The sequence below is a fragment of the Hemitrygon akajei genome, chromosome 13, assembly GCF_048418815.1.
Source record: "Hemitrygon akajei chromosome 13, sHemAka1.3, whole genome shotgun sequence".
NCBI classification, from domain to species: domain Eukaryota; kingdom Metazoa; phylum Chordata; class Chondrichthyes; order Myliobatiformes; family Dasyatidae; genus Hemitrygon; species Hemitrygon akajei.
In genome coordinates this window covers 32,288,380-32,313,495 of record NC_133136.1, presented here as the reverse complement: position 1 = coordinate 32,313,495, position 25,116 = coordinate 32,288,380, and the positions used below count along the sequence as shown (strand labels likewise).

General features: G+C 38.0%; 1 protein-coding gene across 5 annotated transcripts in view; it reads right to left on the bottom strand.

The window, feature by feature from the left end:
• The window catches only part of LOC140737748 (protein unc-13 homolog B-like), a 464,929-nt gene that overhangs the window by 387,093 nt on the left and 52,720 nt on the right, over positions 1-25,116 (bottom strand). For all 5 annotated transcript variants that reach the window (XM_073064362.1, XM_073064363.1, XM_073064365.1 and 2 more), the window contains exon 2: positions 21,941-21,970. In XM_073064362.1, coding sequence (XP_072920463.1) covers positions 21,941-21,970 — 30 coding nt within the window. The remainder of the gene's footprint in view (positions 1-21,940; positions 21,971-25,116) is intronic.

Here is a 25,116-nt window from a genome sequence, read left to right as displayed (position 1 = left end):
CTGTATTGTAACTCAAACAACAGAGGAGCAAAATAAAGCGCCTGCACTTCTTAGCATAATGGGTGTAAGGATGATCAGTCTCTTATACAACCTAGTAACCCTGCCAAGCCAGCAAACAAGATGTCCGATGAAATTTTTATAATTTTACAAAATAATTTAATCCATAAACCACTGGTAATAGCTGAGAGATTTAGACTTTACAAAAAGAACCAGTCAAAAGCATTTCTGAATACATTGCAGGACTGCACAGACCTTCCTAGTACTGTGACTTTAGAGATGGACTTTCTGATACATTAAGGGACAAGCTTATATGTGGCATGCATAGTCAAAGCACTCAAAAGAAGCCACTGTCTAAGAGAGACCTAATCTCAGAACAAGCATTGGCCATTAGAATATCATTAGAGACTGCAACAAAGGATGCAGCAGAACAACAGAAAAGATTAGAACATGAAATGCACAAAATGGCCCTGAATGCTGCAATAAGCCAAAAATGTTATCAATGTGGCAAATCCTCTCATGATGCAAATAACTGTTGGTTCAAGGAAAAGGTGCGCAGAAAGTGTCACCGACAAGGTTACACAGAGTGTGCAAGTCAGACAAAAAGCACAACCAAAGAGAAAAACCACACCGAGTGAAGAGTTTCATACATAAAACTAAGCAAATGCATAAAGTGACCGAATGTGAAACAGACAACACAGGGTCTGACAAGGTGAGCAGTCATGCCTGGAATTGCACAGTATCACTGAAGCAGATCACAAAATCATATGGATCACAGTAGATGAGTCTGGTGTAAAACTGAAAATGGAATTGGGCACAGGATTAGCTTTGTCTATAACTTCAGAGGCTCAATATAACAGACTGTTTTTTTAAGCTACCATTAGAAGACTTTGATGATGCTAAAGACCTGCACAGGCAATAAAGTGTCTCCCAAATGCAAATTGAAGATATGTGTGACGTATGGAAGTGAAACACAGCAGTTTGAGCTTTATGTATTGAAAAGTGGAGAGCCAGCACTTTTCCGGTGTGAATGCTTGAAAAAAATCCAACTCGACTGGCACTCAAGGCTTTCAGTCTGGCATCAACAGGCAAAAGCAGTCCAAATGATAGCACAACTCGAGGATCTCACAGCTGCTTAATGCTAATTAGAAGGTAATAGATAAACAGATCGAAGACTTGGCCAAAAGTTGTTCAGGATACCAAAAAGTTTAAACTGCATCCCCTCAGGCATCAATGCCCCATGGGAATGACCATCTTCACCGTAACAAACAGCACATATTGACTTTACTGGACCATTCATGAGCTCCATGGTCCTGATTGCTGTGGATGCTCATTCAAAGTGGCTGGAGGCTATACCAATGAAGTCAACCAGCTCAGCAAAGACCATCTCTGCTTTGAGAACTTCGTTCACCAGGAACGGCATACCAGAACAAATTGTGCGTGACAACAGACCACAATACACATCAGAAGATTTCAGAAGAATTCATGAAGCAAAATGGCATTAGACATTTTAAGTCAGATCCTCACCACCCAGCAACAAATGGGTTAGCTGAAAAATTTATCCAAATCTTCAAGAAGTCCATTAAAGGAATGGACGCGAAGGCTATTTCTCTACAGCACAAGGTGGACAACCCTTTCTGTGCAATGGAACTCTGTTCATGCAATGACAAATCAAACACCTGCAATGCTGTTTAATGGGGCTGAGGAGGGGGAAAAAGGATCAACTGTGATTGAATGGCAGAGCAGACTTGATGGGCCAAATGGCTTAATTCTACTCCTATATCTTATGATCTTATGGTCTAACAGGAATCTGAGATCTCGTATAGACCTCCTGAATCCAGATCTGCATCAGAAAGGGCAGAATAAACAGTTCAGTCATTTGCCAAGTGAAGCAGCAAGGAGCTTCAAGATTGGACAGGAAGTTCTAATGTGTGATTATCAAGAAGACAAGTGGACACCCAGTGGGATAGCTGCAAGATCTGGACCACTGATATACACAATGGATGTTGGCGATCAGACATGGAGGCATCGTGTGGACCAGATACTGAAGCTCAACTGAAGAACATACCCAAATAGATTGCATCCAATACACAGACACATTACAGTCACCAGACTTGCCTCTCAGTGATGATCACGTCACTGACAGCAACTTGACATGGGAAACTGAGCCTGTTGTCTTAGACAAGACACCTGCCAAATCTGATGCCATTCTACAGGTCCAGAGACATGATGAGAATGTTATCATTGACAAGACATCTGCCAAATCTGATGCCATTCTACAGGTCCAGAGACATGATGAGAATGTTATCATTGACAAGACATCTGCCAAATCTGATGCCATTCTACAGGTCCAGAGACATGATGAGAATGTTATCATTGACAAGACATCTGCCAAATCTGATGCCATTCTACAGGTCCAGAGACATGATGAGAATGTTATCATTGACAAGACATCTGCCAAATCTGATGCCATTCTACAGGTCCAGAGACATGATGAGAATGTTATCATTGACAAGACACCTGCCAAATCTGATGCCATTCTACAGGTCCAGAGACATGATGAGAATGTTGTCATTGACAAGACACCTGCCAAATCTGATGCCATTCTACAGGTCCAGAAACATGACGAGAATGTTATCATTGACAAGACACCTGCCAAATCTGATGCCATTCTACAGGTCCAGAGACATGATGAGAATGTTATCATTGACAAGACACCTGCCAAATCTGATGCCATTCTACAGGTCCAGAGACATGATGAGAACGTTGTCATTGACAAGACACCTGCCAAATCTGATGCCATTCTACAGGTCAAGAGACATGATGAGAACGTTATCATTGACAAGACATCTGCCAAATCTGATGCCATTCTACAGGTCCAGAGACATGATGAGAATGTTATCATTGACAAGACATCTGCCAAATCTGATGCCATTCTACAGGTCCAGAGACATGATGAGAATGTTATCATTGACAAGACATCTGCCAAATCTGATGCCATTCTACAGGTCCAGAGACACTATCCTGAAAGAAAGAAAGCACCACCCAAACACCTGAACCTTTTGAACTGAGAAGGTAATTATGGACTGTTATTATGAAAGCAAGTTTATTTGAAATTTGGGTTTATGAAAGGGATATTGAATATTTTGTACATTTACGGTTTTAAAGGGAGGAAAGGTAACGTATGGACCTATTTCTTTTCGAGCAATGATCCCCCCCTTAGCACTACATATGGACCTATTGTCTGCTGTTGTCTCTGCATGCACATTGTTCTGTCTCTCGCTGCGATGTGAACTCCATCTCCCACACACGTGCTTTTGTTTCATTGATACGTAGTCGTTTCTTCTCCAGGCCCCTATCACCCAGTTTTTTCTCCTCATCCATCTCCCCGTCACTCAGCAATGTCTCTTATTTGCCTCCATGCTCTTCCTTCCTTTCCTGTCATATCCCATCTGACACCCTTTATTGCCTCCACCTACCAGCTCCTAGCTCTGTCGCTGTTTCCACTCCTTCAGCCCAAAACGTCAACTGTTTACTCTTTTTCACAGATGCAGATCCAGCGTCTGCAGATTTTCTTGTGTTTGTTGATCCAACTTTCATTTGCCAGCTCTACCCTTCACATTACTGTAAAGGCTACCTCCCATCAACTGCAGATCAAGACTCTGGATCCAAATAGTCAACTGTCTATTTCACTCTATGGATGTTTCATAACCTGTTGAATTCCACCAACAGTTGTTTCTTTGCACTATGTACATCTAGATTTCTATCTTTTTTCTTCCACTGGAGATGTTAATTGAATTAATTTTAAAATACGTAAATACTGAGCGTTTGAACGCTGTTATCTTTCAATACAAGAGTCAAGGCCACTCTGAGCCTGGATACTGCAATTATTTTACACATCACAAGTCCAGGAAATGTAGTTCTAAATGCCTAGGTATGCTATTAGTTCTCTGTATCCACACCCTTCTCTATGTGGCTGTACAACTAAGGTAGAAATACTGGCATCATTCCGAATAGAGCAGTAAGAATATTTACTTTTCATTTTGATGCAATTTGTGCATTAGGACTTTTGGAAGATATAGTAATGTCATTCATTCATAATTTTACAACCATGTTTAACAATTATGCAGGGCAGAAGAACAGATTATTTATTTATGGAATTGCAGGGCAGGAAATGGAAGAAGGCATGCTTGAAAAGTGATCAACTTCCTCTGCTTCTAACAGAGAAAGACTAACAAGCACATCTTGTCAGTACCATATGGCTGCTGGAAGCACCTTCATTTTAGAAAATACCATTTACTTGGAAATGGTTTCACATGATGTTGATATTCTCTGGTATCTTTCCTAAGCAGTTACTACTTCGGTATGTGTCTCAAGAGTCTGGCATTAAGGTTATTGATGCATAGTAAAGAGAAAATCATTTAAGATTGTGAAAAAATTGATCCATATTCTATTGCATATCACGTTTATTTTATGAATGCTTAAGTCCACATTAATTGGTTTCAAGATAAATGCTTAAGAGTACTTCATTGACTTATTAAAATTTAATAATTCATGCATTTGCTACCTTTCTCTTCAAAGACAAATCTTTGGAATTTTGCAACTTAGCAAATTTCTGAAAAAAAGTTTCCATTTTCCCCACAACCCATTTATCACTTAAGTATATCATGTGAATGAACTTTCTCTATTCAAATGTGTGCAAAGCCTAGTGCTTAAAGTAATAAAGTATTAAGATAAGGAGGTTTAATGGCCTAAAGTTTGCAAAACAACAGCTACCAACATTCACTATACTGGCAACTGGCTGCAGATTTTTTGAGAAGCTTGCAATCATTATCTGATCTATTGCCACTATCTCTGCAGGGATTATGTGGCATCTGTAAACAAGTCAAATAAGAGTGAGATCTTTCCACCAAACAGGTTTAATAAACGTCATTGAGACATTCAAAGTCTAAAAGAGAAAGTACAAACCATAATGTCATCAATTAGATTTAAAATAAGTGGAAAACAAAAGAACTGAAAAGAGAGACAGACAGTGAGGTAGATGGATAAAGACTGAAATAAAGTTAAAAGTAAATTTTATCAGAGTACATATATGTCACCACATATAACCTTAAGATTCAGTTTCCAGTGGGCATACTCAGCAAATCTATAAGAATAGCAACTATTACAGAATCAATGAAAGATCAACCAGAAGTCAACAAACTGTGCAAATGTGAATATAAATAAATAGCAATAAATAACGAGAACATGAAATAACAAGATAAAGAGTCCTTAATGTGAGATCATTGGTTGTGGCAACATCTCAATGGATGGGTAAATGAGTGCAGTTATCGTCCTTTTGTTCAAGAGCTTGATGTTTGAGGGATAGTCACTGTTTCTGATCCTTGTAGTGCGAGTCCTGAAGCTATTGTATCTTCTATCTGATGGCAGCAGCAAGAAAAGAGCATGGCCTGGGTGGTGAAGATCTCTGATGATGGATACTGTGTTTCATGTAGATGTGCTCAATGGTCGAGTGGGTTTTACCAGTGATGTACTGAGCCAAGTCCATTATCTATTGTAGGATTCTCCATTAAAACACATGGGTGTTTCCATATCAGGCAGTGATGCAGTCAGTCAGTACACTCTTCACTACACATCTATAGAAGTCTGTCAGAGTTTTTGATGACATGCCAAATCTCCACCGACTCCTAAGGAAATAGAGACGCTACCATGCTTTCTTCACAATTGCATTTACATACTGCGTCCAGGACAGGTCTTCTGAAATAGTAACACCCAGGAATTTAAAATGTTCACGGCCACGGAAAATGTTTACCATAATCACGACCCCACCTCTGATCCTCCAACAATTACTTGCTCATGGACGTCTGGTTTTCCTTGCCTGAAGTCTGCCATCAGTTCCTTGCTCTTGCTGACATAGATTGAGAAGTTGTTATGAAACCTCTCAACTAATTTTTCAATTTCCCTCCAATATGCTGACTCATCAGCACCTTTAATATAGCCCACAACAGTGGTATCATCAGCAAACTTGTATATGGTGTTGGAGCTGTACTTAGTCATACAGTCATTGGTGTAAAGCAAATAAAGCAGGGGGCTAAGCACATTGTCCTGTGGTGCACCTTTGCTGATGGAGATCGTGGAAGGTACATTTTTGCCAAACCAAACCAAACTACAAGTGAGGAAATCCAGAATCCAGTTGCACAAGGAGGTATTGAGGCCCAGGTGTTGGATAGAGACAGGGAAACAGAAATCACTGAAAAGAATATCAACCCCTAAAAAGCGACCCACGTTGAAGCCTGTGGAGGGCTTGCATATATTCCCAGTGACTTTGTAGGTTTTCCTCAGATGGTTTGTTTTTCACCAGCATCTTCAAGACATATAGGTTCTTAACTTAATTGTTGATTGTATATTGTCCTTAGTTGCAGAATTAGTGTAAAGTAGATGGACATGTGAAAACAAATGGATTACTAAATTACAAGTGTGAGAACTGGATGATGTTCTCGTTCTAAGAGCTGACATTGACAAAGGATTGAATGGTTTCCTAATTCATGAGAAGATGTGAAAATAAAGTTACATTTTCATGGCCATGGAAAATGTTTACCGTAATCATGACTCTTTGTTAAAAACTCACATACCTCAGTGCACCACCCCTAACTTAGTTCTATGCATTTAGTAATTAGTTAGGAAATACCACAACTACATATCTTGAAACATTTCAATATTAATCCACTGGGACTTTTATAGGTCAGTCTTGTTACCTTATCCAATAACTTGCAACTTCTAGTTCATTGCATCTGTGTATGCTGCCCAATTAACTAATCAGTAATGCTGAATTTTCTTCTCTACACAAAATGTAGATCATTATTGACACCATAATCAAAATTATTCACTATAACTGAGATGACTCATCAAATAAAACCACACAGTGCAAGGCACTGCTTAAAGAATTGTAAAATGCAAAACAACCCCTCCTCACACTGTTATACTCAATTCGGGATCTGGCAGTGAGGGAAATATGAGGATGTGCAATAACTTTCAAGCACTAAAACAATTTATCAGTACTCATGGGAACCTAAACAATACAATATTTAGCTAAAGAAATACCTTTGGGGCCCCAGGTGTACTACAAAGCGACTTCATTCTATCTACTGTCCCTGACACAGCTTGCGACACGATCCAGTGGTGAAGCCCCTCCTTAAGTGGAGAGGCTTTGTTTGCTCCAGACTGCATTTCTAGCTGAAAGTGATACCTCATCCCTTGCACAAACGAGTCCTCCTTGCACAGATTGCCAATGTAACCGTGCCCTAGCAGAGTTCCATGATATTGCAAATTTCCTATAGCATATTGAACTGTACTCTGAAATTTGTGTTCAGTAATGTTTCAATGGACTCAGCTAAACTCACTCAATTTAGCATAACAGTTGTGCAGGATGTTCATCTGTTGTTTGGCTTTACATTTTACTCCACCATGCACCACAAAGCAACACCTATCTCACCTCTGATCTCCAGAACTGTTAGAACTAAGAGGAAGCAAGTAATCTTCAACCAAAAGAACCACCCCAGGAAGAAACATGTGACGGCTAAATTTAAATATTTCTAGATGACTTTTTTGTAGAAAGCATATTGGTTTTATCTGGATATGGCTTAGGGACTAAAAAATCAGCTTTCAATTCTGCTTTATTCACTGACTACTGATTGTGATTGCCAGATAATAAAATATATATGAAGTAACATTTAAAATTCAAGAGAAAATAAAGTTATTTTTGGTCAACATAACTATGTCAATTTCTCTATTAAGGGAAATGGAAAACTGATTCCTAGGATATTGAGAAACTTCCACTCTTTAAAGTAATGCCAAATTACTACGATTTTTTACCTGAACAAGCAACTAAGAACAGATGCAAATGTGTGTCTCATCTTTCTAACAAAAAAAGATGCAAGTGTGTGTCTCAAAACTAGAATATTCTGAAAATGCAGTCAAACACATGTGAAGGTTTTTTTAAAAGATGTACTTCAAGATATATGCTCTGAAAAGTGGCAAGAACTTTGAGCTGGAACCTTTGTTGCCTTTATACATATAGATGTATATAGATATACATGCACAAGTATTGTCAGCTATTTTAAAGGAATATGTGCTTCTAAGAGGAAAATAAAATATGAAGTTAAATGTTTGCTTTAAAATACACAAGGCTCACAAATTTTACCTACTTCTTGTCCTAAAAAAGGTAAAAATTTCTACAGTATCTATAACCAAGTTAAACTGACCCAGAAACAAAGCCTTTTCTAATAGATCTCATAAATCATTTTGAGCTGAAGTAGCACTTAATTAGGGCATTCTTGAAATTCCACAAAAACAAACACTAAAATTATAACTATTCCATACAAAGCAAAACTGACACCATTGTTTGGATTGTTTTACAACAGAAATGTTATAATTTATCTACCTCATAGGATTGTTGCCGGAGTATATGTGTTGCTCTGCCTAATTAACGCAAAGCTTTTAAAAATATTGAGACTTTCTTTAATGTTTCTTGGTGTTGAGTATTCTACTCCTTTGGAAATGGTTGGGACAGATGGATTACAAGCCATTGAACTGATAAATATCAGGTTTTACAACCTTCTCTTCAAATCACTCACTTCCTAAAAACAAATGCATTGATGTCTTGAACCAGAAAAGTTTGCACTGCCGCTTTTTGCAGGGAAGACCATGAAATGGACATTTTTACCTCATCACTTAACATTGATTGTATTTTGTTACAGACTGCATGAATATAAAAATGATGAAGACACATTAAGCCATAATTGCTTTTCCTAATGTGTCACCTCTAATCAATGAGAAAACAATGAGGGAAATATATAAAATGATAGGAAAAGAAATTGTGCATGAAAAGGTTTTTGAGAGGGATTAACAAGATGGATGTTAAAAAGATGTTTCCTTTGACCACAAAGCTTTGAACTTGGGGACTTTATTCTCAAATGAAACACAAAATATTTAGGACTAAACAGAGGAGAAATTTCTTGGGACAAAGTGCTTGCATCACGGCCCGGTATGGAAACACCTATGCTCTTGAACGGAAATTCCTTCAGAAGTAGGGGATACGGCCTAGACCATCATGGGTAAAGCTCTCCCTACCATTTTGCATGGAGCATTGTAGCAGGAAAGCAGCATCTATCATCAAGGACCCTCCGCAACCTTGCATCTGTCATCAGGAAAGTGGTACAGAAGCCTCAAGACACACACCACCAAGTTCAAGCATTACCCCTCCACTACCAGGCTCTTGAACCAGTGGTGATTACTTCACTCAACTTCATTTGCCCGATCATCGATCTGCTCCCACAACTTATGGACTCACTTTCAAGAACTCTTCATCTCATGTTCTCAATTTTTATTGTTTATTTAGTTATTATTATTAAATTTTTCTTTATTTTTGTATTTGCAGTTTGTTGCCTTTTGCACACTGGGTTGTCTGCCCTGTTGCCGCGGTCTTTCATTGATTCCATTATGGTTAATGGATTATTAAGTATGTCTGTAAGACATTGAAGTGAAGTTGTATATGATGACATATCAGCATTTTGTTAATAAAATTAGTTGGTACTTTATGTATGCTTAATTGCTGAGTTGCTTGCTCAGTGTCAAGATTCAGGATATCTATTCTGGAAATTAGTGGGTGTTTGTACCTGTACCTGGACAAAAGGTACATGCTGGTGTCAACATATGATAACAGCTTTAGGAGGTCCTGCATAGTCAGTGTGAGGTGCTAAACACAACATAAAGAAGCAGAATTTCTTTGGATTGACAAAGAGCAAAGAAGGTTAGAGAAATGAATATGTGACTCAAGAACTGGTGATTTAAAAAATAAAAACATTTAGTTTCTAAATATAAGTGTAATGCCTTGGTTAAGATTTCCACTGCTGTGCTATAGGTATTTCATTTTAGCAGGTTTTTTTGCAAAAGTGGTGCGTCCTATTGGTAGAATGTTTTAGTTTCAGCTGAAGATAAGAAGCCCTGTTGCTTAACTTAGGAATGTTGCGTCAGCCAATCAGGGTGGTGGGATTGGGAGAAAGTTCTAGAGAGAGCGGGGCAGAGAGAGTTTGGTGATGACCAGTGGTCTGGTTTTGGGTCTTTTGGCAGGAGCTGCAGAGCAGGACAGACACAAAGATACCCCAGAAAGCTGTTGGAAGGCGAGTTCCCTTTGCAAAAAGTGCTTTGTGCAGATGAATAGCTCCGAGGAGGAGGAGCCAACACTCCTGAGAGAGAGCCAGTTTGTTTGAGATAGACTTCGAGGGAAGCTCGGGAAGTGACAGGTGTTTTCACACAGACTGTGGGTCCAGCGCGTGAATAAAAGATACACCCCGAATACTCCAGCATGAGCTTCAACGGTTATGTGCACATTGGACCGGTTAACTGTAACGGCCCTTTTCTTTTCTTTTTTTCCTATTAACTATTTAATACAGCTAAAATTGATAAATATACTTTATTTGTAATTTTATGCAGCATGCAATCTGTTATTTCTTGCCGATCGATAATTGTACATGGACAGAATTTACACAGCGTTTGTTCAACTAGAGGTTTCTTTAACTGGAATATCATGACATTCCTGTTTGGTTGAACCCCAAACGTATGAAAGGTGGCCTTCTCACCGCTGAGTCACATGGCTATCAGCAGAGCAGGCTAACGAGCCGAGTTTATATACAAGCCTCAGTGAGAGGATTACACAAGAATAGGACACAAACCTCATTAAAACCCTGGTCCAGTACAAAGTAGTGTATTTTATCCATATACCTGCTACTACATATAATGCTTAAGCCTTTGAGAGAGCACAGAGAGATTTACTAGAATTATTTCAGAAATGAAAGACTGGAGTAATTCTTCCTGCAGCAAAATAAAGTTGAGAGAAGATCTGATAAAGGTAAAAACCATTTTGCATCCAGTTAGGTCAGAGGAAATCTGTTCCCATTATCAAGTGGTTCAGGACTCCCTAAGGATGGAGGATTAAAACTTTAGGCTACAACATGCAAGAGGCTTGTGAAAAACATTTATTTTTTAAAAATGTAGTTAATGATACAGAAGGACTATGTGTAGCAATGCATAGAAACTAAATCAATCAACAGCTTCAACATTGGGCTGGCACCGGAGAGAAAATAATTTGCACAATGAGGCTGACAAAGTGGATCTACTTGAAGCCACCATAGATATGATATATTGAAGGACCTCCTTTTGAGACTTAATTGCTTTATCTGCATCAGCTTTCATTCACAACCTATTACTGAAATCTGGCTTGGAAAGTGAAGTTAGGGATAAGTGAAACACATTCAAGCTTCCATCACATGACATCTCAGTAGTTTATTGTTAGAGCACATTTTACTTTGCTTTTCACTTTCTTTACTTTGACCATGTTCAAATAACATGGCTCCTCCAAAGCATTACAATCTGACCCATAACAATGAGACATCTTGGGAAGGGATGTTCTCAGGTGGTCAAAGAATCCTTAATCAGAAATAATCTCAAAATGCTGGTGGAACACAGCAGGCTAGGCAGCATCTATAGGGAGAAGCGCTGTCGACATTTCGGGCCGAAACGTCGACATCGCTTCTCCCTATAGATGCTGCCTAGCCTGTTGTGTTCCACCAGCATTTTGTGTGTGTTGTTGTTTGAATTTCCAGCATCTGCAGATTTCCTCGTGTTTGCTCAGAAATAATCTATCATATTTGAAATTCAAGTATCAATTTAATGGATAGTGCCCAAGATTCCATATCATGTACCAAATAAGCTATGAAGGCATTAGACTAAACAATACTGATCTGGTATATCACACTATTAATTACAACTTTTTAATTTTTTTTGCTCAAGATTGGACAAAGCTGGTACAAACAAGCTTAATTAAATGTTTTGTGGTATCAAATGCTTTTTCTTGAATCTATACCTCAATCTAATTGGCCTTTGCAACTATTGGTCAACAATGGGAAAAGAATATTCATTACATCTCTCAACACTCTTTTTCTTTAATGTATGCATTCTTCAGTCATATTTTATAATTTGGGAACTGACATCTTTCTTTCCCAAATAACACTTGCAACTTTGACATTGCCAAGTCCCAAGTGTGATTTTTTTTTGTTTCTTTTTACTTCCCTCTTTCACACATAAGGTCTACAAAAATGACTTATTTTATTAAGGAGCAGCACATGTTATAAGCCACTAAACTAATTTGTTAATTAATTTACAATTACACCATCAAACTTTCAATTAGATACAGATATGAAAATGAATGAATGTAATGCTGAAAAATAGGAACTCATCCAAGTTAGGCAATGACAGCACTTGCAATGATAATATTGTATCCTGAAGGGTTGCTGAGAATGTAAGCTACAAGCATCCACCAACGTCAAATGTTTCAACACCAGGCAGTATGGATGTAAATGTCAGTCACTGGTATTATATTCAGAAATGTGAATGCCAAAATGGTGAACAGTAATTATTTTTTACACTTCATACAGTTCTTGCAGTTGACACTTATAAAGAGCTCTGCCAAGATTTAGAAATAGCTCTTCAGCAGAAAAATAAAAATCTTCTTTGGTCAGAGGGTGGTGAATTTGTGGAATTAATTGGAACAGATGGCTGTAAAGTCTAAATTATTGGGTATATTTAAATTGGAGATGATAGATTCTTGAGTAGTAAGGGCATCAAAAGGTTATATGGAGAAGGCTGAAGAATGGAATTGAAGTGGAAAATAAATCAGTCATGATGGTACAATGGAACACACACGATGGTCAAATGGCTCCTATGTCTTATAGTCCAAACTGCAACTTCCATAATTTCCCCCCTAATTGTTCTCAAATGCTCTTACAATTCAATCCTTTGTGATCCAGTGTATTCTAATTTTTAAACACTCATACACCCAGTAGTATTTTCTCAACCTAATTAGCAAAGTATGCATTAAATAAATGAAAATCAAAGAAAATATCATTGCTGGACAACAATCCCTCTCAGGTGTGCACACACACATATCTTTCGCTCACCCTCTACCTCATTGGCGCATTAAGTATATTTCACAATCATACACAATCACATATCCTTTTCCGGTTTCTGATGCAGATGGTCTTCACAACGTTGAGTTTGCAATGATTTGTATGCAGATTTTAAAACTGGCTTATTTAAACAGCTTTTATTGAAGAAATTATTCAGTGTGCACATGTTGTCACTGGGCAAAAAAATGCCCAGCACACTGGTCATTATAAATTGAAGGGAACATTGCTGCTCAAAATCTAAAATGAAAACAGACCTCATCAGCTTCTGGCAGAATCTGGGGAAAGAAAAAAAGACAAGATAATATTTCAGGTTGAAGACCCTTCAAGAGAACTGGGAAAGGGCAGGTGGAATGGATAGAACAAAGGGAGTATCTCTCATAGGGTGAGACCATATGACTCAATGTGGCAGGTAGAATTAGATTGTGCCTCACGTCTTTGCCATTTCTTGTTTAGAGCAGGGGTGTGGGACATGCTCAGCAGGACAGATAGATAGATAGATAGATAGATACTTTATTCATCCCCAAGGGGAAATTCAACATTTTTTCCAATGTCCCCACAGGTTGTAATAAAAGAAAAACTGAACCAAAATTACATACAGATGATAGGCAAAAGTGAACAGTTATGATACCGAAAGCGAGAGAAAGTTAACCTGAAGTTACAAAATTTGGTATTGTTTGTGGCAGGCTGTGAGCTGCAGACAAAAGATGAGGTGTTCCTCAAAATTCTACTAAGCTTCATTTTGACAATGTAGATCACAGACAGGTCAGAGTGGCAGTGGAATAGAGAGTTAAAGAAATTAGACAACTGACAGCTCTGATTCACTCCCAAAGACTTTGTAATGTTATCACCTAATCTGTATTTGGAATCTCTAATATGGAGACCAAATTTTTAACACTGAATATAGTGCACTAGATTGGAAAGTAGCAGGTGAATTATTGTTTCACCCATAAAGACTGTTCCTGAAAAGTGAGAAGGAGAGAGTTGAAAGGAGAGGTATTATAACAGCTGCCCATGCAAGAGATGCAAGACAGGGAGAGGTTAATGGGAAAGGATTAGAAAGGGGAAAGAACAAGAAGAATGTACATCTGATGATGCTGTTTTATTCAATCTTCTTTCTCTTCCTGTGCTACTGAAACTTAGCTGTTTTCTCTTTTTCTCAATTCTGACAAAGTTCAAATTTCAAAGTAAATTTATTATCTAGGTACTTATACTGTATGTCACCATATACAACCATGAGATTCATTTTCTTGCAGGCATACTCAATAAATTCATAATAGAATAATAACCATAATAGAATCAATGAAAGCCCACACTACCCAGTCTGCAAAAGACAAAAAACTGTGCAAATACAAAAAGAAAGAAATAATAACCATAATAAACATCAAAAACATGAGATGAAGAGTCTTTGAAAGTGAATGCATAGGTTGTGGGAACATTTCAGTAATGGGGCAGGTGAAATTGAGTGAAGTTATCCCCTTTGGTTCAAGAGCCTGATGGTTGATGTGATAACTGTTCCTGAATATGGCGGTGAGAGTCCTGAGGTTCCTGTACATTTTTCCTGATGGCAGCTTGAGAAGAGAGCAGGACCTGGATGCTGGACGTCCCTGACAATGGATGTTGCTTTCCTGCAACAATGTTCCATACAGATGCTAACAAGTGGTGGAGAGGGCTTTACCGATGATGGACAGGGAAGTATCCACTACTTTTTGTAAAATTTTCCATTCAATGGCATTTGTTTCCATACCAGGCTGTGATGCAGCCAGTCAATATACTCTCCACCACACATCTATAGAAGTTCTAAGACAAATGTTCAGAAATGAAATGTTAATTTTGGTTCTCTTTCCACAGATGCCATCTTACCTGCAGAGTGTTCCATAATTAACTGCTTTCATTGTATCCACAATTAAATTATTTAACATTTAAATATTCCAAAAAAAATTAATTGAAAGGGAGAAACTCTGCATTCAGATGTTAGTTTTGTTATTACAATACGTCAAAACACTTTTCATAATATTACAACCATCGGACTACAACAAGAACCATACTAGTACTACAAGCAGCACAGTCTCTGACCCAGACTTTGAACCTGCCATACTGCATATCAAAGTAAGAGAAAGCTGAATCACATGAAAAATACACAGGTGAACCAAGACATTATTACAGGACTATCTTTCAAATTTGGTCTTAAGAAGGTTCCATCTATCTTTAGATGTGAAACAGGGAAAACTCAAGGCACAATCCAGAGAAAATTGGGGAATTCCTCTGGTCAATACAGATTTCTCCAACCTATCATCACCATCAAAATTTACTGGGCAGATCTTAAGCAAACCAGCAGTCTGGCTAAGAGAGAGACTGGGTTCCAGTTAACTGGATAGGCCCATTGTAACCCCAAGCCTCTGACAGTAGTCGGTGCCTTGGCATCTAGAACACCTTTGACAGCTAGGAAGTCTCATGTATTCCTGGCTCACCAGATGTTCCAACTGTCATTGTTTACAAACATTCACAACATACTGGGGAACTATTAAAACTATTTCTAAAAATTAAATAATTGATTAAGATTTTCTCAAAACAATCTTGTGAAGAGGGTTTACTTACCATTTTATCATCAGCCATTTCAACCCCTTCATTTCAATGTAGACACACCAAGTCAATGCCCCTCAGACAAACTGGCATTTAACCTGGAGCAGAGGGCTATACTTCAAGCTGCAACTTATGTCTCAAATTTCTGCTCTTTATTGCAGACTGACCAAAACCAATCTGCCAGAGTATCCAGCTTTTTAAAGTTATCATTGCATGGGAAGTTTTGTTTAAGCAAATTTACTATTGCACTTTCAAGAATGTTGACAATTATTTGCAGTCTAGTAAGGTTCACTTAAACAGTAAACTTCATCTTTGAAAAACTTGTGCAATGGTGAAGCCATCTTCCTATTTGATTTTAAGTGTGCAGAATAAACAACACATGGAATTTGTCAGCCTTTGCTCTTGTTGTGTATCCATTGTTCATGTTTTAGATCATGTTTGAGAGTGATAAGTACACAAGCATTTTGTGAGCTTCAATTTGTTGCATGTTAGTCAATCTGTAGTAACTGGTAACATCTTTTCCAATGTGAATGAGTTCTTCATCAGTTCTACAGGGAGTGCTGGTCACTTTTGAACTGAGGGAGTTAAAGTTCACAAAAGGAAACTTATTTTTCCTGAGGAAAACAGAAAGAAAGGATGTCTATAGTTGACCTCCCAGCTTTGAATTTGCTTTTCTCACACGTTCCTATCATTACTAGCATCAGCGAAAGGAACAGCTTCTTCCCCTCCACTATCAGATTCCTGAACAGTCGGTGAACCCATGAATACTACCTTGCTATTCCTCTTCTGCACTTTTTTTTAAATTGTAACTTGTAGTAACTTTAAATCTTGCATTATACTGGTGTCACAAAACAACAAATATCAGTTATAATAAACCTGGGTCTGATTTAAGTCACGCTGAATTATAAGAGTACAATTCACAAGCTTCTGCAGTCAATCTATTTCACAGAACCTACAAAAACACTTCATTGCAATATGTAGGACATAGAGAAGTGAAAAATCTGCATGTGGCATTTTTGCAACTACGAACAAAGTTGCAGGACTAGATGAACTTGTATGCTGTCAAGGCAGGGAATGTGTATCTGACACCAAATCCTCATTCCTTATATGAAACAGTGAAGAAACTCCAGCTGTGGTTAATCCACTAATGACAATGATGTGGAAATTACTAGGGTATTTTCTTGATCTTCACTATGGGAATTTTTTGCCTGTATTCTTTTGAACTGTCTGCTTCCTAATGCAAAAGTTCTGCCAGAATTTCAGCATGGAGTCTGTCAGCCTTTTGGAACAAGCATTAAAAAGTATTCAAAAATCTGTACATAATTTTCCTCACTGACTATGTTTGAAACCCTACTCCATTTATTCCACAAGATTTTAAAGACTTTCAGAGAAATAGCAACTTCCTGAAAACTGATATCATATTTATTACATGACAAATATCAATTCAACTGAATGAGCCAGAAGACTGCTTTTAAAATAATTGTAGCAACATTTCTGAAATTAATACATTAAAGTATTACCCTTCTGTTAATCTACCTTTCAAAATTTAGTGACATAAATTAGAGGAATTTGCTACTAAGTAAATATCTTTGAATGTGATACTGCACCATAAGAAAATAGAGTGCAAGATAATTTTATCTCATTATTTAAAGAAAATAGAATTAATTTTAATAATTTTATAATCTTTAATTTAATGCTAGAATCACTCTTTCAAAATACCATTTATTACAACATAATTCAATCTTGCATGTCACCTTTTGCCAACCTTACTGAAATTATTCACAGTAGTATGTCTCAGGCCATTATTCAGCAGTCATTCACTTCTACACGAATATAACAGGAATTATTTGCCAATGTCAGTCTGGATTGACTTGAAATAGGACAGCGCAGACATCTATATGACAACTTGTCTTGGAAATTCTATTAATTCATTCTCAAAAGAATGAAATCGGGAAAGTTTCTGTTTCACTACCGGCAGAACGGTTTAAATTACACTCTTTCCCTTGGTATTTATAGGAATGATGAAGCTACTGAAAATGTTTAGACAATTCAGGCAAAAATTCTGTTTTCCTCAGTTTAGTTAGAGTGATGAGCAAATTGAATGAATAAAAATCATATTCAAGCCCAGAATTTCACTTCAAATGAACTTCAATGTACCTTGGAAAAATTTCTTGGCACAGTGCTCTTTAAGAATGGTTCTTCAGATTCCCCATTCATAACTGTAGCTTCTAGGGCACCAATACACTACTGTAACATCATCTGCAATTATGTAGCTACATTATGCCTCACTTTAAACAGGGACATTTGCAGTACAACAAACCTCCCACCTCCAACCTCGCAATCAATGGAATTTGAAATTAAGAAGAACAAACTTCAAAAACTACAAGAAGACATATCCAAATGAAATCTTTAATCTAGACTTTCCTCAAAAGATCATGCTGAACACTAGTAGACATCATTTATTCAGAAACAAAAATCTGCACATTATTAAGCACACCCCAACAGCCCAACCAGTAGTGGAAGCAATGCACAGAGAGGAGATTTCTTGCAGGTCAGCGGCAGTCATTTAAAAGGAGAGCTTCGCCAGCGTCCAGTGTCTTTCTGGCCGACTAAATCAGTGGCGGGAGCAGCGCATAAAGGAGGTCTCTCGCAGGTTGGTGGCACTCATTTAAAAGGAGAGCTTCGCGGGCACTTAGTGTCATTACGGCAGCCCAATTAGTGGAGGAAGCAGCGCACAGCGAGAAGGTTTCTCACAGGTCAGCTGTGCTCGTTTCAGGGGTACTTGGTGTACTTAAATGGTCAATGTGTGTTCTTCATGCCAGACATTGGAATCCTGAAGGACCCAGAGACTCCCACGGAACTACATCTGCCTAAAGTGCATCCAGATGCCGCTCCTTGAAGACAGTGTTAGGGTTCTGAAGCAGCAGCTGGATGACCTTAAGCTTGTACAGGAGAGTGAGGAGATCATTGATCGGAGTTAGAAGGAAGTAGTCACCCCTAAGCTGCAGGAAGCGCATAGCTGGGTGACTGTCAAGAGAAGGAATGGAAAGTCGAATAGGCAGTTAGCGCAGAGCACTCCTGTGGCCATTCCCCTCAATAATTAGTATACTGTTATACTGAGATGTCCTCCCAGGGGAATGCCACAGAGACCAGGTTACTGGCACTGGCATGGCTCCGTGGTGCAGAAGAGAAAGGGGGAGAAGAAGGGAACATTAGTAATAGGGGGTTCAACAGTTTAGAGGAATAGACAGAAGATTCTGTGGACTTGAACGGGACGGCCAGATGACATGTTGCCTCCCAGGTGCTAGGGTCAGGGACGTCTCTGATCATGTTCACAGCATTTGGAGGGAGACGGAGAGCAGCCAGATGTCTTGGCACATATTGGAACCAATGACATAGGAAGGAAAAGCAAAGAAGCCCTGAAGAGAGAATTTAGAGAGCCAGGTAGAAGCTGAGAAGCAGGACCTCCTGCGTAGTAATTTCTAGATCTCTGCCTGTGCCACATGTCAGTGAGGATAGAAACAGGATGATTTGGTAGATAAACGAGTGACTGAGAAGCTGGTGCAGGGGGCAGGGCTTCAGGTTCTTGAATCATTGGAATCTCTTCTGGGGTAAGTATGACCTGTTCAAAAGGGACAGGTTGCACCTGAACCCAAGGGGACCAATATTCTCAGAGGCAGGTTTGTTAGAACTGTTTAAACTAATTTGACAGAGGGATGGGAACCAGAGTGAAGGGACTCAGAATAGGACAAAATTGCAGCCAGTGTGGTATCAGTGTATTAGGGATGCATAATCAAAAAGGGTAACAAATAGAGTACTCGAAATGTTATATCTCAATGCACGGAGAATAAGAAATAAGATGAATGATCTTGTTGCATTTTACAGATTGTAGGGTATGATGTTGTGGCCATCATCAAATCATGGCTGAAGGATGGTTGTAGTTAGGAGCTGAACATCCAAGGTTACACGTTATATTGTTGGGATAGGAAGGTAGGCAGAGGGGTGGCGTGGCTCTTTTGGTAAAGAATGGCATCAAAACATTAGAAAGATGTGACAATGACAGTGCTAGAGAAGTGTTGGCCAAAGTAAATTGGAAGGAGATGCAGGGAGGGATGATAGCAGAGCAGCAATGGGTTCAGTTTCTGGGAAAAATGAGGAAGGTGCAGGTTAGATGTATTGCAAAAACAAAGAAATACGCAAATGGCAAAGTAGTACAGCCGTAGCTGACAAGGGAAGTCAAAGCTAATGTAAAAGCAAAAGAAAGGAAATAGAACAAAGCAAAAATAGTGGAAAGACAGAAGATTGTGAAACTTATAAAGACCTACTGAAAGCAACTAAAAGAAACATTAGGAAGGAAAAGATGAAATATGAAAGCAAGCTACCAAATGATATCATGGTGGATAGTAAAAGCTTTTTCAAGTATAAAAAAAAGGAAAGTGGATATAGGACCACTAGAAAATGAGGTCGGAGAAATAATAACGGGGGACAAGGAGATAGCAGATGAACAAAATGAGTATTTTGCATCAATCTTCACCATGGAAGATACTAGCAATGTACCAGGTTTTGAAGGGTGCGAGGGAAGAGAAGTGAGTGCAATTACTATTACAAGGGAGAAGGTGCTCAAAAAGCTAAACGACTTAAGGGTACACAAGTTACCCTGAGCAGATGAACTGCAGCCTAGGGTTCTGAAAGAGGAAGCAGTAGAGATTGTGCAGGAATTAGTAATGATCTTTCAAAAATCATTGGACTCTGGCATGGTGCCAGAGGATTGGAAAATTGCAAATGTTACTCCACTCTTTAAGAAAAGAGAGAGGCAGCAGAAAGGAAATTCTAAACCAGTTAGTCTGAGCTCAGTGGTTGGGAAGATGTTGGAGTCAATTGTTAAGGATGAGGTTATGGAGTACCTGGTGACACCGGACAAGATAGGACAAAGTTAGCATGGCTTCCTTAAGGGAAAATCTTGGCTGACAAACTTACTGGAATTGTTTGAGGAGATTGCAAGTATGATAGATAAAAAGAATGTAGTGGATGTTGTATATTTATATTTTCAGAAGGCCTTTGACAGGTGCCACATGAGGCTGTTTGCCAAGTTTAAGAGCCCATGGTATTATAGGAAAGTTACTAACATGGTTAGAGCACAGGCTGATTGGTAGAAGACAATGAGTGGGAATAAAGGGATCCTTTTCTACTTGGCTGCCAGTGACTAGTGGTGTTCTGCAGGGGTCAATGTTGGGACCGCTTCTTTTTATGCTGCATACCAATGATGTAGCTGATGGAACCTTGTTGCCAAAGTTGCAGGTATAAAGATTGCTGGAGGGGCAGGTAGTGTTGAGGAAACAGGAAGGCTGCAGAAGGACTTAGACAAATTAGGAGAATGGGCAAGAATGTGGCAAATGAAATACAATGTTGGAAAATGCATGGTCATGCACTTTGGTAGAAGAAATATATGTGCAGACTATTTTCTAAATGGGAACAAAATCCAATAATCTAAGATGCAAAGGGATTTGGGAGTCCTCGTGCAGAACACCCTAAAGGTTAAGTTGCAGGTTGAGTCAGTGGTGCAGAAGGCAAATGCAATGTTAGCATTCATTTCAAGCGGTCTGGAATGCAAGAGCAGGGATAGATGCTGAGACTTTATAAAGCTCTGGTGAGGCCTCACCTTGAGTATTGTGAACAGTTTTGGGCTCCTTATCCAAAAAAGATGATGGGGGATGGGGTTCTAGAACAAGAGGGCACAGCCTCAGGATAGAGGAGCGTCCATTTAAAACAGACAAATTTCTTCAGCCAGAGGGTGGTGAATTTGTGGATTTTATTACCACAGGAAACTCTGTGAGCCAATTCTTTGGGTGTATTTAAGGGGGAGACTGATAGTTTCTTGATTGGCCAAGCATTAAAGATTGCACAGAGAAGGCCAGGGAGTGGGGCTGTGATGAGGACATCAAGGATCAGCCATGATTGAATGGCAGAGCAGACTCGATGGGCCAAATGGCCTCATTCTGCTCCTATGTCTTATGATCTTATGTGGCAATTTGATGTTTCCATTTTTATTTTCATAAAGCAAGTAATTTTACATAAACATTTCCAATTTATAGTTAGAGTACAATGGCATTTAATTCCACAATGCAGTATCGAAGTCCAATTTTCACAGTAAATAAGTGCACAAATTTAATCCACTCCGCATTTTAGCGTATCAGAATTACACAAATGTTCTCTCCATGGTACAAAGGTTAGTTTAAAAAAATCTATTCTACAAAAATAACTCAGTTTGGTGTAATGTAACAGTACCAAAATACAACAGCAGACTAAGAATTTGTGCTCTTGAAACAATACTGGAATCTTACCTGGAGATCCCCTGAGGCTGGCTTTCTTAACTACAGAAAGAAATGGTGGAGGGAAGAAAGAGAAAAAGAAAAGTATTAACTCCAAGGAATAATTATTTCAATGCATTAATAATACAGATATAAAACACAGTAACTGTGCAATTAATCGTCACCATCTTTAGAGATTACTCCACTAAGCTTGTTCAAAAAAAGATGAAATTAGTGCAGCGTCAGTCCTATTCATTTGATTGGAACCCTTTTGTCTTAATATGCATCCACAATCCAGTTTTATCAATTCAGATTACTCAGTAGTTCTTACTTGTAATTCTTTCTTGTTATTTAGATGACTATACACATATTTGAATAATTGAATTGATGCTTATAACCCTAAAAACAACAGAACATCTTTCAAAATTATTGGTTGGCAATACTTTTGATAGGTACCCTGGTATTAATGCCCAAGCAATTAATTACAAGTATAAATCAAAATTAGTTCTTAAATATATTAAAATTAACCAGGCATTCTACCTAAATATTTGGGCAAAGTACCAGCCAATTAAAAAGACAACACACATTCTTTAAGTTGATGAATTTTGTACCACAAAAACATTAATTTATTTGAAACCGCAAATAAAGGTCTCACCAAAAACTTACATGCATAACATTTTGTTTTACAATTTTCAGATAGAATCAATGCTTTTCATTTTGTCAACGGATCATGTATTTGGTACTTAAGTTTAGTCAAAATTCCATGCAAAACAAATATTATTGAAAAGAATAATATTGACATGCAACTTGCTTGTCAAACTTCTTTTAATTAAATGATGCTTGGCAAAAGCACTTAATTATGCTTCCAGAACTATGCATTGTGCAGCCAAATCAAACCTTGAAAGGGCAAAAATTTAAATCTTTTAAACTGCAGTATCTTCTGTACAGATTGTTTTCACTGTTTGATCTAATGACAAATTGTTCCCATTTAACTCACGTGGCCTATCAAATGCAAGTATATAGTTAAATGCTGGGAGGACTACAACAAGATTTAATGCTTTTCTGATTTATGTCTTTCTACATTAAGTTTTACTGCTCCCCAGGGTTAAAATTATGTTGATTTTTTCACAGTGGAACAGCTTATATATTAGATAAAATGCTACCTAGCTTTGATTGTGTCCTAACAGCCTCTATTTGCCTATTACTTAGTGTGAAGTGTCATTAACCATGCCGTAAACACCATATTTATACCTGAGTGAAATGAACAGGAGTTAAGTACCCCAGTTCTTCCTGTATGAATACAAACATAGAATATCAAACTAATAATTGATTCGTTTCTGATCCTAAAGTTAATTCTAAACAAAATTAAGTAAACATTTTACTCTTTTTTTTAAAAAAGATGCTGCTGAGAAAGAGCATCCCTTCTTTGGTGTACTTTTCCACTGAATGATCTATCTGGATGACATGCAAACGAAAGCATTTCACTGTGTTTTAGTACATGGACAGTAATAAACCAAACACCATTAACCTTCCTTCTGTGTCTCTTCATTCTACCAGAATTAGCATTTTGAGACCACTGCTATCTGAGCAGTTTATGTCCATATGGTTCTGTAACTAGAGTTAAGACTTTTTTAAATATATCAATAATGAAAATGGCAGTTTAATATTAACATTTTAAAAATCCTTGAGCAATTTTAGCTAAGATAGTAGAACTATATAAGGCGAATGTAGAGCGTCCTTTAAATGACCTCTGCTGGCATTTCTCAGCTTTAAATATTAATGTTGTAACTGCAAATCACCACACTATTACATTAGCACAAAAGAAGTCCCAACTGTAGCATATGAAATTAATTTGCCAAAGCTGAAGTTGTGGTGCTAGGGAGCAGTGTAAAATACCACTGCTTATTTCTGACAAACTCAATATACACAGGAATCTAACTAATATATTGCATTTTTAACTTAAGAACTTTTTATTTAAAATAATAAGCCACTTTTGAAAATACAGAACATTTCCTCCCAACCGTACTTTGATGCAATAGTAAATTGTGAGCTGCACACATTTTAGTAAACAGCAGATTTTGATAGTTTCTTCCATTCCTAATTCCAGATCTTTTATATGCATGCTAGACAACATTCCTGCAACGTGTGCACAATTACCTATCATATCATTTAAGGTTGAGGAGCTTTCTTTTCCTCCAATAATTTGCTTTCCATCTCCCCATCAATGCTCTACATATCCATCCAGTCAATTCCCCTCCTCCATATGAACCACTAAGCAGTATTTTTCCAATGAATTGAAGTCTGACCTTTAAAAATGTATTAATTAACAAATATTCAGGTTTTTCTAAATTCTTAACTTTAAAACTTAAACTATTCACTATTTCCAGATAGCTGTATTAATAAACAGAGTCAATCATCTCCAAAATAGATTAACCAATAAAAATTCTAGCCAATAAAAATGATACACACTGTCGAGTAAGTTTGAGGGACCAATCACATGTGTAAAATGTAGGTTGCTGTCATTCCCAAAAACTAATACTATAATCTTACAGCAACGGCATTCTAGAAGCTTATAAAAACCTTGAAGCTTAAAATGAAATTGCATTCAAAAAGGGAGCACTGAAAGAAATGAATCTCATTCTCCACATGACTATATCAATTGTCAAAAACTGTACATACAATTCATTCACTATTATGAAAACAGATGCCACTATGCTATTTACTGGGCACAACACAGAGGACTGCCAGCATCTTTTAAATCGTGAATTCTAAATGCAGACAGGAGAGAAGCTGTGCAAGGACCTAGAAATTGGATGCTGGGTTACTTTAATGATTCCTTGAAATCTTCCATGTAATGACTCCATCACCAATGAAGAGTAATATGAGGAGATTAATAGCAGAAAAGAACATTGTGGGAGAGTTGCAGAAATTCAAAAACCTTACTGGGCTTTCAGAAAACTTGTGACAAGGACTTTCATATGAAATTAGTATGGAGAAGTAAAGCACTTGGGATCCGAGGGTGATATTCTGCTAACAGGGAACTCACAGGCTCAGTGACAGGACTACAGCTATTCACAGTATATATTAATGATTTAGTTGAGGGGACTTGAAAGTAATAAAAGCACAAATCTGGGTGGGAGTAAGAGCTGTGGAGGAGGACAAGGAGAAGCTCCAGTGTGAGTTAGACAAGGTGATACAATATGATGCAG